Source organism: Lipomyces oligophaga (assembly GCF_038497815.1).
Source record: "Lipomyces oligophaga strain CBS 7107 unplaced genomic scaffold V1516scaffold_5, whole genome shotgun sequence".
NCBI lineage: Eukaryota > Fungi > Ascomycota > Lipomycetes > Lipomycetales > Lipomycetaceae > Lipomyces > [Lipomyces] oligophaga.
The window spans coordinates 653617-667112 of record NW_027117789.1 but is presented as its reverse complement, the minus strand read 5'-3'; the positions used below and the strand labels follow the sequence as shown (position 1 = coordinate 667112).

Genomic DNA, 13496 nt, shown 5'->3' with positions numbered 1-13496 from the left:
CACGATTGAACGGACAAAAAACGTTTCGCAATGATGCATTGATAAACTGATCAGATCAGATTTATTGTTATATAGATATTATGATACATTACCTAGACTATTCTATTGTAAATTTTTTAGATTTGTCAAAATTCGTCTCTTCTGCTGTCGTCGCCGCACAATCTACTCCAGCCAAAGTCTGTCTTAGGTAGCGCGCTTCCTCCAATTCGCCTTCTCGTTCTGTGGACCTGATCTGCCATCGCTGCAATTGGAAGCCGGATAAATCTTCTTGCTGTAGGAGCTGGAGCGGCGCTGAAAAGTTCTGACACTAAAATGGCGACTCCGAGATCAGTTTCGATCGCATACTACGATCCATTCGGAGTCGCTCCGCTGATTGTTCAGGATATCCAATCTCGACTACCGCTGCGAAATGTACATTGGCTAAAATCAGCTGGTGAGCCATCGAGATCTATCCCGCTTCTTTCGGTCACGTTGGCGCAAGATACGTCAAAGGCTGAGCAAGTTGAACCGCAACACCAAATCCGAGGGCTTTTAGATACACCGTACATGAAGATTATTCTTGTAAAATGCGAGGATAATGATACCTATCGATCGTCGGTCCGCAAGATTATCCGAGATTGGCTTAATACTAAAGTCTTATCAATGCGAGACTCCTTAGAATGGCTTATTTTTTTTTACGATCAGTCGACGTCGTCTACATCTTCGACGACAACAGCCAGCCTGCGTTTTAAGACCGGACTCTTCGATAAAATCAAGGCTGATTTCAACACAAGCAGTAAGGAAGACCGTTGTATTCAGATCAAAACCGGCTTGGACCCCACCGAAGATAATAAAATGTGGGCTGAAGGAATGACAAAGATAAGGGACGGTCTGATCTCAGCATTCACTCTCAGAGTCCAAGCCTACGACGATGAAGTCAAAAAGCTCGAAGCAAAAAAAGCTGTTCCTGGCTGGAATTTTGCAACTTTCTTCGTGCAAAAGGTAACTTTACGTTGCTTGGTTTGATCTTCTTCTAATAACTCTCTATAGGAAGGCTTAGCTTTGGCGTTCGAAAATATGAGTTTATTAGAAGACGCGCTCATCCAATATGATGAACTAGACAATACTTTTCTACAACTTCTACAAGGCAAGTAGAACAATTCTACGTACATGCAGAATAACTTTTAACCTGACTAGGGAACACAATTACATATTTTCCAAACGTAGGCTTCGAACCAGGAACCATTTCACCGCTTCTGTCTCGAACAGATGATTCTGCTGTCAGACATCAGATTCTCGAAAACCATATCTCTCTCTTCGATTTTCGATGTTATCTGTTTTCTCGTCAGGCTTCTCTGCTGTTACTCCTAATGTCTAGTGCGCCATCTCCATCCCTTGCTGCACTGCGTATTTCTCAGCTTCTCATTCGAACCCGTAATTTTGCTTTAGAAACAAGCCGCTTGTTGATAACTAATGGGAAAAATAGGTTCTTAGTTGCTAATTGGGTATATACCATCTGCCAGGAAGTAATTGATGCTACCCAGGTACAGCCGCGAGTGATACAAGGTGCTCGGACTCGAGATGTGGCAGAAGGACGAGCAGAAATATTACTACTTTCCCGTTGGGCTCTTGAGCAGTTAGCGAAGCGAAAGGGATGGCATGTTTACACCGGCGAGGAATTAGAAGATGTGGATCTTTCCACATCTTCACCGAGTGAAACTGGCAATGATACCGATGATTTGGTTGATATGTACCTGAACGATAAGCTCAAAGAATCTTTAGAGGCACAAGATTCATTTATGAAAACTTATATGGATATCACGACGTCCGTGTTAGCTAACTTCGAGCTAGCAGATCGAACAAGATCCGTTGATAAATTGCGAGCCCAAATGGCCCTGATTCAATATTCCAACCAAAACTACAAAGAAGCTACAGAATACCTATCGTCTCTACCCCAATTATATTCTCATCAAGGATGGGATACCATTGCGACGAATTTATTTGTCATGTATTCTAAATGCTTGTATCATATCAATCAGCGAGAAAATTATTTGAAAGTCGCACTCCAAATTCTTTCAAATCCTGCAAAATCGGCAAACGAGCAAGATTTGACTGAGATTTGTAATCGTTCTTTAGATATATGTCGCGGATTAGATTCTGAAGTCTTTGTTGGTTTGGAGTCTCTTTTTCCTACAACAGTTGGCGATCGAATAGTACTGTCGCGGGACAAAGAGGATGCGTTTTACTTCGACGTGCATTTTTTTAATTCTTTTCCTGTATCATGGACATTTAACTCGGTATCGGTTCGTCTGATTGCTCCAAACGGCATGAAACACACCGTATTATTTCGAACACCTGATTTGGAACAAACTGTGCTGGAACCCAAGCAATCCACGAAAGTTGTTCTGCAGACCTTGCATAGTGTTCCGAGTTTATACGAAGTAGATAACATCGAGGTGAAAATTGGCATGCTCACGCTCACGAAGGATTATTTGAGCGAGCCAAAGCTACCAAACAAGATCTTACGCTTATTTCAGCAGCCTGGAAACTTGGATGTTCAGCTAGTATCGCCTCGAAATATTCAATTTGAGGCAATGAAGCATGTTATCGTGGAAATCCATACGGGTTGGAATGATATTGCCGATATGAAGGTGATGCTGCGGAGTGCTGTGAATGGGCTGAAGTTGTCTTTGAACAATGTTTCTGCTATGTTAGAAAGTGCCGGAGATTCACAGAAAAATTTGGAGATCAAACATCCGGCTGAGACGCCACAGCAACTGGAATTGAGCGACCTACCGCAGAATAGTGTTGTATATATCACAGTACCTTACAATATTGATCTAGATAACCGGGAGCTCATGATTCGGATTCTGGTCGATTTTCAAACAACGAACGAAAGAATTTATTCGTTTTCAGCTCTACGTCGTCTTTCCAACTCTCTTTCACTGCTCGTTAATGTGCACGACATATTCAAGACAGAATACCTTTTTTCCAAATTCTCCATCTCATCGAGCCATGCCACTGCGCCATTGCGCGTCTTATCCGCTGACCTGGTCGAAACGGCAGAATACCATGTACAAACCTGTCAGCCTGATTCAGAAGAAGGTTATATTGCGTTTCCAAAGCAGGCTGTGTCAATCGTGTATCGGATTTGGCGGAGTCCTGAGTATTTGAACCTTGTTCAGTTGGGTCCACCGGCCCCATTGTCGCTCAGCATCAAATATCGAAAACTAGAGGACGAAGTCAAATATACTTTGATCCAGCAAGTTGACTCGGTATTTGGGGCACAAAAGAGATTACAAAAGTATGTCACGCTAATTTGCGAGCACCTGCAGGAGATCGCACACCCAGATCTGACCGTATATGGGTTCTTGGATAAGATCGACTTGGGCCTTTACGATGCCAGTCAATGGGGCCAGGTTTTGTCCTGCGTTGATCCTGAAGATGTCAAACTTGTGGAAGATAAGATTGCAGAGTTTCATACTGAGATTGCCAGAGTGTCAGGCCCGAGTATGGCCAGACATACACGATGTTTGACTATTCCTGTCGATGTAGGCACAACTCAGGTATTATTCAGACTTGAGCTTATATATGCTCCGAGCAGGAAAAATGATGTAAATCTACCAGCTGCAAGACTTGCCCCGGCATCGGCTAAAGCCGGCGCAAGTATGCCCCGGTTTTCGGATCGTGTCTTTCATATCGGCGAGCCTATTCCAATAGTAGTTCGATTATCAAGCTGTCGTAGTTGGCAACCCTGGATGGACGCAAAGACAGCTGCAGAGTTGGATGGACTTTTGGAAGCGGGTAAAATTGAGTTTTTTTACGAAGTAATTGCTAGTCCAGAATCATGGATCATCAGCGGGAGGCGAAAGGGTAGATTCTCTGTTCCAAAAGGGGAACATGAGCAGGTATGTTGCGTTTATCTTCGCTGAAAGCAAGAAAATGAGGTTGCATCTGACTGTATTCAATTTAGATTTTCGATTTACCGCTATTTATAATACCGCTCAAACGGGGTCATTTACTACTCCCAATCATCGATGTGCGACCCAGTGAATCTGATTCAGAGAAAATTACGGCTGAAATTGAATATGCAAATAGTGCCGAGTCGATTATGGTCTTACCCGATAGCTCAAATGTCCTGCTTGCTGTTGGTGAATGAGAGCATATAATATAATAATTTAGCAAAGACATTTGTCTGATTAGTCTTCCAGTGTTATTAGTAGAATAATATCGGAGAGAATTTCAAAGAAAATCATAAACCTTCATGGTTACATTGTGAGATAACGATTCTCACTAGCTAGACAGACATAAAATAATCTTGATGAACACAAGGGTTGTGTTCAATCTCCAGCAAGCACTATTAACGATTCATAAGAGGTCGCCGATACGACGAAAGTCAATTACTAAACAAAATCCTCTAAATTATTTTAACATCATAAACATAATAAATTATGAAATAACTATATACATTATATTTATATGGTCAAGAAAGCAAAATGAAGCATTCCATTTAACTAGAAAGGCGGAGTGAGGCGTAAATGGGAACGAAATCATGAATGATGAATCAGAAAATCGGAGTGACCTAAGAAATTCTAGAAATCTCTCCAGTCTATTCATCCTCTTCTTCTTCGTCATCATCTTCCTCCTCCTCATCGTCGTCTTCTTCTTCCTCAGATGCTTCCTCAAGCCAGGTCAAGAACGGCTGAGCCGCACGACGAACTTTCTTACTGATGTCCTTGCTCACATACTTTTTGCTTGCTCGTGAACCCCATTTCAAGATGGCTTCTTCAGAAACGATATCGTTATCATAATACTGATGTAAGATCTTTGGTACAGAAGGAATTAATTGCGGATAATTCAATCCAATTAAACGCTCGGTGCCACCCAAAAAAGCCTTTTCGTGGTTGTCGCCAGCCATAAGTTTCTTCAACAGAGGCGCTCGGGACTTGATCTGCGAAAGAATATTCTCGTCAAAAAGCGATTGAGCAAGAACCTGCAAGGTACGATGTTTATTCTCGATACCTAATTCCTTAATTTTTTTGAAAACTTCGACGTTATCTGGCTTCGCACTCTGCTCCAGAACCCAGTTGCCAAGCTGAGAGTAAGCATTATTCCCATCATCCTCTTCGTCGTCACCGAGGCTAAGAGAACCCATCTGCGCTTGCAGCTCTTTCTCGCGAGCACGAACAGCCTCGTCCGATGTATCAACAGCCCAGTCGTCGTCATCATCATCGCCGTCACCAGAACCATAAGCGCCGTTTATCTCCGCCGAAGAAGGTGGGAGTGCCTCGGCCTCGGAGGCAATACGACGGGTTAACTCGTCGTCCGAGTCATTTGCGTTAGCATTATCCGCATCGTCCTCGTCAGCTCCAGCAGAGGCCTTGCGGCTCTTTCTGCCAGCAGACGCTGTTCCCTTCTTCCCTCCCTGACTAGGAGGGTTCTTAAGAATGACGCCAGCCAATTTATGGCGAATATCAATGGGAGACCGTTTACCACAGGCCTTGCAGTCCTTGTAAAGCATCTGATCTTTTGTGATCACAATGTCGGTCTCCGGGTTGCGGCAGGCGTCGCAGAGAACAAACTTAGTGATGAACACATCGAGGAGTTCCTGCAAACGCTCGGCACCGTGAGACCCATTCACCATGTATCGATCGGTAGTCTCATTGACAGACGTCTGCGCACCCAGCTCTAGACCAAAAAACTTAGTGACGTACATAGGAGGGCGGCAAAGGGCTCGGGCGACGTCTGCATTGTTAACGATGGCGGTCTTAATGCCATTGCCGCGACCCTCGATCTTGGAGATGATCGGGGGCATCTTGTAGCGATAGAAAGGATCGCGGTTATCACGCTGAATATTGATAGACATTATTTCGAAAATAACAAAAATAACTTTCAAATTCAAAAAGTAAATGAAATAATAAGAAGTCGAAAACTAGTGCAATATTGAAGGAGCGCGGGAGATAAAAAAAAGATGAGCTAAGACGGCGTATTCGCGGGCTGAACGAAGCATAACACGGCGGGTCGCGCGAGTCCGAATTTTAAGCGTAGAGTTATTGAAAAGGTCGTCGGAATACGATGAGTCGAACACGATATAATTCGCGTGTCTGAAAGCCGGACTGAATAGTTGATTTGTGTGCTATTTGACCAAACTCTAGCGGAAAAAGTAGCGGATTACCACACACAAATATTAAAATATTCCAGGGTTCGGACACCGGCCCAATCAGGAAATTAAGGGAAGGGGTAATATTGCTTAAACGGTAGAAGAGAACTAGATATATGCCATAATATTGTGACTTTATTTGCTGTTATGCGACTCGTCTCGTTCGTGTTCACCGTAGGTTAGCGAGACGTGGAATGAATTGCAAATGAAATGGCCCAGCAGCAAACTTATTTGTTTACTGTTGGTCGTTTTGTTCAATAGATTCCAGGATTTTGTCTGTGGTGACAGCTTCTGATCTGTTTGTTACATTACTATTTTGATCTGGATTGTGCTTGGGTTCTGCGTTTGTCTGCCGCTGTTCCTCTGTCTTCTGGTCTCCGTTTGTTTATACACACTCTCTAGTCATTGTTTATAATTTCAATCGCTTCTAACGCGTGTCTATCACTATATTACAAGCGTTGTCGACATGGCTACCGCAGCTACCTCGTCAGTCACAGACTCGACTTCTTCTCTTGTTCCGGGTATGTTCTACTCGTGTGTGCTTAGCTCACGCTACCTCCATTTGTTCTCGTTGTACCATCTGTGCTATTACTGACACGATGATTCGAAAGTAGAAGGCAAGATTTCCCGTTTGGTCTCTGATTCGGTGTTGAATCACGTATTCGGAGCCAATTCGCGTTCCTTGTCTACTCTTCCTTCTTGTATGGCAACTTTGACATCCTCCTTTTCTTCTGCTGGTCCATACGTGGCTGCCGCCGCAGCATCCAATGGTGCATCTTCGTCTTCATCCTCCTCTACTTCTTCCAATAGCTCCTCCTCTTCTATCTCTTCAGTGGCTGACTCAGATCCTTCATGGCAGGAGTATGCTCGTATGCTCGATGATACTCATTCCAACAATAGCCCCGCTTTGGATGCTAGCTCAGACTCTCCTGATTCCACGGCTGATGATTCCTCACCTGGTCCTCGTTTATATTCTCGTGATCGTCAGGCTCTATCAACCACACACCCCCTAACAGATAAATTGGAGTACGGTATATGCTCTATTTGCAGCAAACCGTTCCTCAAACATGTCATCGCTGCACATATCCGATCCTGTTTGGCCGAAAACAATACTACACTCAAATCAACCATTGCCTCCTCTACTGCTTCACAAACCAAATCGAAAAGACGTTCAGGCCAGGATTCTGTGGGTGCCTCAGGTGAAGATGCTAAAGACACCATTAAGCTCAACTTGGCTGCTTATTCAAAAGGCTCAGGGTCGAACTCAAATAGCAGTGGTGTACATGGTTCTGGAAATAACAGTAGCGGATCCGCAAACCATAACTCCTCAAGCTCAAATGGGTTGTCTGGTGGTAGCAATGGAAAATCATCTTCTACAAAAGCTGGCACTGCAGCCAATGGTGACGGTGGGAACGATGATGACGATTTCGATGATTCACAAGTTGGTACTGGACATAGTGCGAATTCTAAGATCAATAAGCAGAGTAAGTCTAAGAAAGAATCTGCAAAAGATAATGCGAAGAAGCGGAAGGCATCGGATGCAGTTTCAGAGGCTATTGAAAAGCCTGCACCAAAAAAGAAGAAGAAGCAGCCACCCAAAGTCGCTCCGAAACCTAAAGGCCCGGTAGATATCGAGCGTCAATGTGGTGTGCCATTGCCAAACGGAGGGTTCTGTGCCCGGTCTTTGACATGCAAGTCTCATTCTATGGGTGCAAAGCGGAACGTTCCTGGTAGATCACAGCCTTATGACGTTTTACTAGCCGCCTATCAGAAGAAGAACCAGATGAAGCAGGCCGTATTGTCATCAACTGCACAACTTGCTGAGGACATGGAACTCGCGAACGGACCAGTTGATTCGGACGAAGAAGTGGACGCTGTGATGGATGGGGTCAATCGATCTTTCCCGGTTCCTATAGAACGGACAGTGCTCATGCCTGTTCGAGTAAAGCATCATTTCTTTCGAATGCGGGAAATGTTTGCTAGTGCGTTTACTCGACCTATTTAAGAATGGATAATTGGTTCTTGGATATATATATTTGTATGCTTTTCATTCAGTATGGGGTTCTGGATTGTATATTTATGGGTTTCCTATTGCTTGGTGTGCTCATTTTGGTATATGATTGGGCGTTAAAGGTTATGTTTGCGGTATTTGAGTGTTTTACGAGACCCTGCTGAAGTTTTAAATAAAAGCAAATGCAAAATGAAATACGAAATATCAAATTTTAAACGAACAAGTAAATTGTCCTAAAATGCATGAGAAAAATTAGAACTGACACCAACCAGATCGCCAACCTAAACCCAGATCATCTAAAAAAACATCCTCGTTAAAACAGTAAGATCAAAAATAATCGGATTTTTCAGATATCAAATTGAATCTGCATTGAATTGTGAAGAGTGATCAAAAATAAAAAAAAAGAATAAAAGAACTAGAGACGGAAAATCTCCGGGATAATGGCAATGTAACCAATGACGCAAATAGTGGTCATACAAGCGACAACAGTTCCACTTGTTAGAAAATATTGGGCGGTCCGAGTACTCATAAGATGTTTGTTGTTTGCAATACGACGGCCCAAACCGATCATCATAAATGAAAATCCTGCATAGCCGTGTTAGTGAATACGATACTAAAAGAGCAATTAGCGACAAGTACCAATGATGGCGAACCAAGCCCCAATTGGATAGAACTCGATATCGAATATTCGGAGTAAGGAAAGTGCTGGGAATATTAATCATCTTAAAAAAAAACTTGCTGCAAAATATCGCCCTTTACTTACAAAGAGTGACCTCGAGCATGGCTGTTCGCAGATAAGCTCCTTCATATGTGCGCTGATAAGCTGGAGGAAACAGTCAACATCGAGTTTTCCTCATTGATTCCATAACATAAACCTCACCTCTAACAATACGTTAATATCCTCTGTTACTTCCATTTTTGGGGTCTAAACTGCGAGAACCTACCTGATGTCGATAATCTCTGTATGGTCTTTGAGAACGTGCTCAGCATCGCGCATGAACACCTGGTCCTCGGCGTCATCCTCAAAAGTCTAGCTAAGTCAGAATAACTCTGTATCAGCTATGTTTCTATCAACATACTTCGACTTGTGGCATTTTGCATATATAAATATATATATATATATATATAATTTTTAACGAGATCGCGATATTATAGTCGATTTTTCTTTCATTTTACATATACATCTAGTCCTTCTAGAGGCTGCACGTGAACAATCATGTGATATAAAATTTAACTCTTGAGAGGGCTTAGTTTCATTAATGTAAACAATTATTGAGATGCTGCTCGACGACCTATTAGCCAGTTTCCACAGGCTGGACAGGGAGGATCGGATAATTACCATTAGTTATCTGATTTCGAATCTGAATTTATTGATACGTTCTGGCTGAAACAGATACTAGATTAGTAAATTTATTTTAGTTCTGTTCTGCTGGTGAGGTTCTATCGAGATATTTGTATCACATTCTAAAGCTTCGTTGTCGTGGAACTATTCAAGCACTGATATGTCGACCATGACTCCCGCTGCATTAAATGGAGCGAGCGAAGTGGCTGTATCTGGATTTTATAGTCAGGTTCAAGTGATTGACGAGGACAAGCAATTTTCGTAAGTGATTCTTGTATTTCTGTGATGTTCCGCGCGAAGTCAAGACAGATCAGTTTAGCATCATTTGGCATGATAAGAAAACATGCTAACGCTCTATAAATAGAAGGGATATTGATGGATATTTGAAAGAAGTCGGAATATTTGACGCTGGCCTGAATTATCATTTAATCTCGGTTTTTGGAAGCCAGTCTACTGGAAAAAGTACTTTACTAAATGCACTCTTTGGAACTCGTTTCGACGTTATGGACGAGACTCGACGCAAGCAGACTACAAAGGGTAGGTTTGTACGAACCTTGATTGTAAGACTGCATTACTGATTGATATAGGTATTTGGATGTCTAGAGCGAAGCAAGATCAAGTCTTGATCATGGATGTTGAAGGCACTGATGGTCGGGAGCGTGGAGAAGACCAGGTAAGTACTTGGAGTCCAAAATCGATTCATAATTAACAGTCAATAGGACTTTGAGCGCAAAGCTGCCCTTTTTGCGTTGGCTACTTCTGAGGTTTTGATTGTAAACATCTGGGAACATCAAGTAGGTCTCTACCAAGGGGCTAATATGGGTTTGCTTAAGACTGTTTTTGAAGTCAACCTTAGTCTGTTCAGTGAACCAAACAAATCTTTGCTTTTGTTTGTGATCCGAGATCATATTGGCATCACACCTCTTGAAAATCTTGCAGCTACATTGACCGCAGATTTGAATCGAATTTGGGACTCTTTGATCAAACCGCCAAACCTAGTCGATTCGCGAATTTCTGATTTTTTTCAGCTGCAGTTCACGACGTTACCTCATAAGATTTTGCAGCCAGACAATTTTGCTCAAGCCGTTGGTCGTTTGAGCCATCGTTTTGAAATTTCAGCACATGATCCGAATTACGTGTTTGAGAAGGAGTATCATCGGAACGTTCCTGCCGACGGATGGTCTATCTATGCAAACAATGTCTGGGAACAGATTGAGCTTAACAAAGATCTTGATCTGCCGACTCAACAAATTCTCGTCGCACGTTTCAGATGTGAGGAAATCGCCGAACAAGCGCTCGAAGCATTCAAGGAAGATATAAAACCTGTTCAGGATGCCTCATTGGTCGGAGAATATTCTGCACTTGATGGAGGGATTGGTTCCTCAATGGCACTATCCCGATCCAAAGCGATTGAAATTTATGACAGTCAAGCGTCTCGATATGCTAGCTCTGTTTACGACTCCAAAAAGAAAGAGATGCTCGCCAAAATGGACAATGAGCTTGCCCAGTTGTATAGCGGATATCTTACTTCGCTTCGCAAACAATCAGTGGCGGAGTTTAATCAGAGTACAAAAAAGTCTCTATCTAAACCAAATTATAAATTTCTTGAGTCTGTGAATAGCGCGAAGAGTAGGGTTATTGGGACGTTTACGAGTGCCGCAGTAGCAGGACTTGTTGATGGTGCATCTCTTTCCTATGATCGCGATATACTCGAGTTGACAAATGATCTTGAAGAAGCCACATCGCGATTAAGGCATACAGAGGCAAAGAAGATGACCACGCGGATCATTCGAAATGTTTCGGATGAATTGGATGATCGGCTACCTGGGATCTTGAAGAAACCTGAAGATGATCTGTGGGATCACGTCATGCTTACCTTCCGAGAAATTGTGGATAAGACAATGAGCAAATACGAGAATATAAATGAGCAGAGAGGCGATGAAGTTTTCCGGTATGATCTCGGTATCGGTGGAACAGACGAAGAGATCTCTTCACAAGTTGAATTAGTGTTTGTGGAAGCCTGGAAAGCGTTGTATCGTAAGATGCGGGAGTTTGGTAAATCTGAGAACTTGCTAGGAAGGCTACGAGAAATATTTGAAGATAAATTCAAATATGACGACCATGGAATTCCAAGGGTTTGGAAGCCAGCAGATAACATCGACGAATTGTATTCCGCTGCGCTGTCGAGCACTACCAGCTTAATTCCTTTGTTTGCTACAGCGCGGTTAGCGAACGGCGATCGAGTCGCTCCAGATACGGCCATATTGGCTGCACTCGAACAGGATGAAGAAATTGACGTAGATAAGTTCTCAACATTACTAACGGAAGGCCAAGCTTTACAGTTACAGCACAACTTCAAGAGGATCGCAGATTCAATGTATGTGGATGCAAAACGGAGCACTATTCAGAGTATCAGACAGGTACCGCTATATTTCTACCTAGTCACTCTAGCCCTTGGTTGGAATGAAATTGTATCTGTTCTTCGAAACCCTTTGTTTTTTCTATTATTGCTTATTTTTGGAGGCTTCATGTACACGGTTTGGAAGCTCAATTTACTGGGGCCAATGGTCAAAGTATGCAGCGCAGCGATCGATCAAGCATTGCAACTGGCCAAAGATAGTTTACGTCAATTCCTAGAAGTGGGCCAAGAAACTCCACGAATGGCGACGACGACAACTGCGATTTCTTCTGCAGGGTCAGGATCAAACGGAACTAAAAAGGAAGCGGAAGAAGACATCCAACTTGACGAGCTGAACGAGCGAGGAGAGTTAAAACGGGCAGCTTCACAGACGCCGGGAGGATTTTAGGGAAATTAGTACGGTAACGATTCCCTACATTTCTAGCAGAAGCGATAAATAAAAGAAAATACAGAATCTATTGCATTAATGAAAAGAACAATTTAATTTTTACTATTATGAACTCGTGTAGCAGTCATAGAGCGATGAAGTTTACGATTTTCCACCACTGGAACAGGAAGGAGATGGAGAGCAGACATAAGATTTGCGACGGTGGTGATTTGCGCGAATCCAAATCGCAAATTAGTTAAAGAAGCTTCATGAAAAATTGCAGTATGAGTCGCAGTTCCATCCGAAGGAAAATAGACATAGTAGTCGAGGTTAAACGCTGTTCTGGCGGTTGTTTCGCAGCAAAGGTTAGTCAAGGTTCCAGTGATGACTACTGAAGTGACGCCGAGAGATTCGAGAAGCCTATCCAAACCTGTATGAAGAAATGCATCGTAACGGTCTTTGTTGCGAAGAACATGCACATTTGGAATCGATAGATCGTCCGAAAATGGAAGCAGTTCGGGCATTAGTTGCCAAGCAGGAGAGAAACGCTTGATCGACCCTTGAGCTCCCCACCATTTTACTAGCTGAGAGTTATCGGTGTCTAGAAGATGGCCATGCTGCGTGAAGATCACAGGCCGACCATGCTTGGTAAATTCAGAGATTCTATTTGGAAAACCAATGTTAGAACATTTTAATAGGCCGATGGGAATTTGCAAAAAGGGGAATGCACAAACAATGGAATCAAGGTTGGTAGTAGTCGCGCAGCTGTGTGTCGGAATTGCTGTTGCATGTCGATGACCAGCAACGCGGCGGATTCGAGCTTGACCGGAGCATTCTCTGCTAGTTTATAGGCCATGACTGAAGAAATTCTTTAAAATTGTCGCCGAAGACATTCATTGTTGTCTTTTGATGGACTTTCGCGATGTACTCTGCTTTTTGCTCTCTCTGACTTAGCCAAGAAATGAGAATCGGGAGGTCAGTCTATCAGACTTAACTCTTATGCGGCGAAACCACGTTCAGAGTCTCGCGATGCACACTGGCCACACCGCCCTTCTAAAGTACCTGATTAAAAACTACGCCGTCGCCCGCGATCAACCACAAGAATTAGGAATAATGCAATCATAGATTGCTAATTCCAAGTCACTTTGTGTAATCCTCTACCCATCTCAGTATATGCATTAATTGTAATGATACAAAACAAGCAACTCCACACGTGAC

General features: G+C 43.0%; 6 protein-coding genes across 6 annotated transcripts; 3 read left to right on the top strand and 3 right to left on the bottom strand.

The window, feature by feature from the left end:
• Positions 1–184: 184 nt before the first annotated feature.
• On the top strand, positions 185–4472 carry V1516DRAFT_677038 (trafficking protein particle complex subunit 10; the record flags this gene model as incomplete). The annotated part of the gene is made up of 4 exons (XM_066922522.1): positions 185–981; positions 1030–1126; positions 1177–3887; positions 3953–4472. Coding segments are annotated over exons 1-4 (3659 nt in total), but the record flags the coding sequence as incomplete, so codon positions are not given.
• On the bottom strand, positions 4376–6129 carry V1516DRAFT_677037 (domain found in IF2B/IF5-domain-containing protein). The gene has a single exon (XM_066922521.1). The coding sequence runs from the start codon at positions 5843–5845 to the stop codon at positions 4589–4591; it is 1257 nt and encodes a 418-aa protein (XP_066776794.1). The 5' UTR covers positions 5846–6129; the 3' UTR covers positions 4376–4588.
• Positions 6130–6327: 198 nt separating this feature from the next.
• Positions 6328–8500, top strand: V1516DRAFT_677036 (SCA7, zinc-binding domain-containing protein). The gene is made up of 3 exons (XM_066922520.1): positions 6328–6660; positions 6751–8373; positions 8423–8500. The coding sequence occupies exons 1-2, from the start codon at positions 6606–6608 to the stop codon at positions 8142–8144; spliced, it is 1449 nt and encodes a 482-aa protein (XP_066776793.1). The 5' UTR covers positions 6328–6605; the 3' UTR covers positions 8145–8373; positions 8423–8500.
• Positions 8324–9315, bottom strand: V1516DRAFT_677031 (uncharacterized protein). Its single transcript, XM_066922519.1, has 5 exons — positions 9230–9315; positions 9095–9180; positions 8914–8975; positions 8790–8855; positions 8324–8735 (listed from the first exon to the last, which is right to left on the bottom strand). Exons 1-5 carry the CDS (start codon positions 9242–9244, stop codon positions 8566–8568), a joined length of 399 nt encoding a protein of 132 aa, XP_066776792.1. The 5' UTR covers positions 9245–9315; the 3' UTR covers positions 8324–8565.
• A 117-nt stretch (positions 9316–9432) lies between these two features.
• On the top strand, positions 9433–12402 carry V1516DRAFT_677027 (RHD3/Sey1). Its single transcript, XM_066922518.1, has 4 exons — positions 9433–9753; positions 9857–10029; positions 10080–10165; positions 10212–12402. Exons 1-4 carry the CDS (start codon positions 9653–9655, stop codon positions 12297–12299), a joined length of 2448 nt encoding a protein of 815 aa, XP_066776791.1. The 5' UTR covers positions 9433–9652; the 3' UTR covers positions 12300–12402.
• V1516DRAFT_677024 (Isochorismatase-like protein) lies at positions 12313–13434 on the bottom strand. The gene is made up of 2 exons (XM_066922517.1): positions 13013–13434; positions 12313–12941 (listed from the first exon to the last, which is right to left on the bottom strand). Exons 1-2 carry the CDS (start codon positions 13132–13134, stop codon positions 12392–12394), a joined length of 672 nt encoding a protein of 223 aa, XP_066776790.1. The 5' UTR covers positions 13135–13434; the 3' UTR covers positions 12313–12391.
• Between the last annotated feature and the right edge of the window lie 62 nt (positions 13435–13496).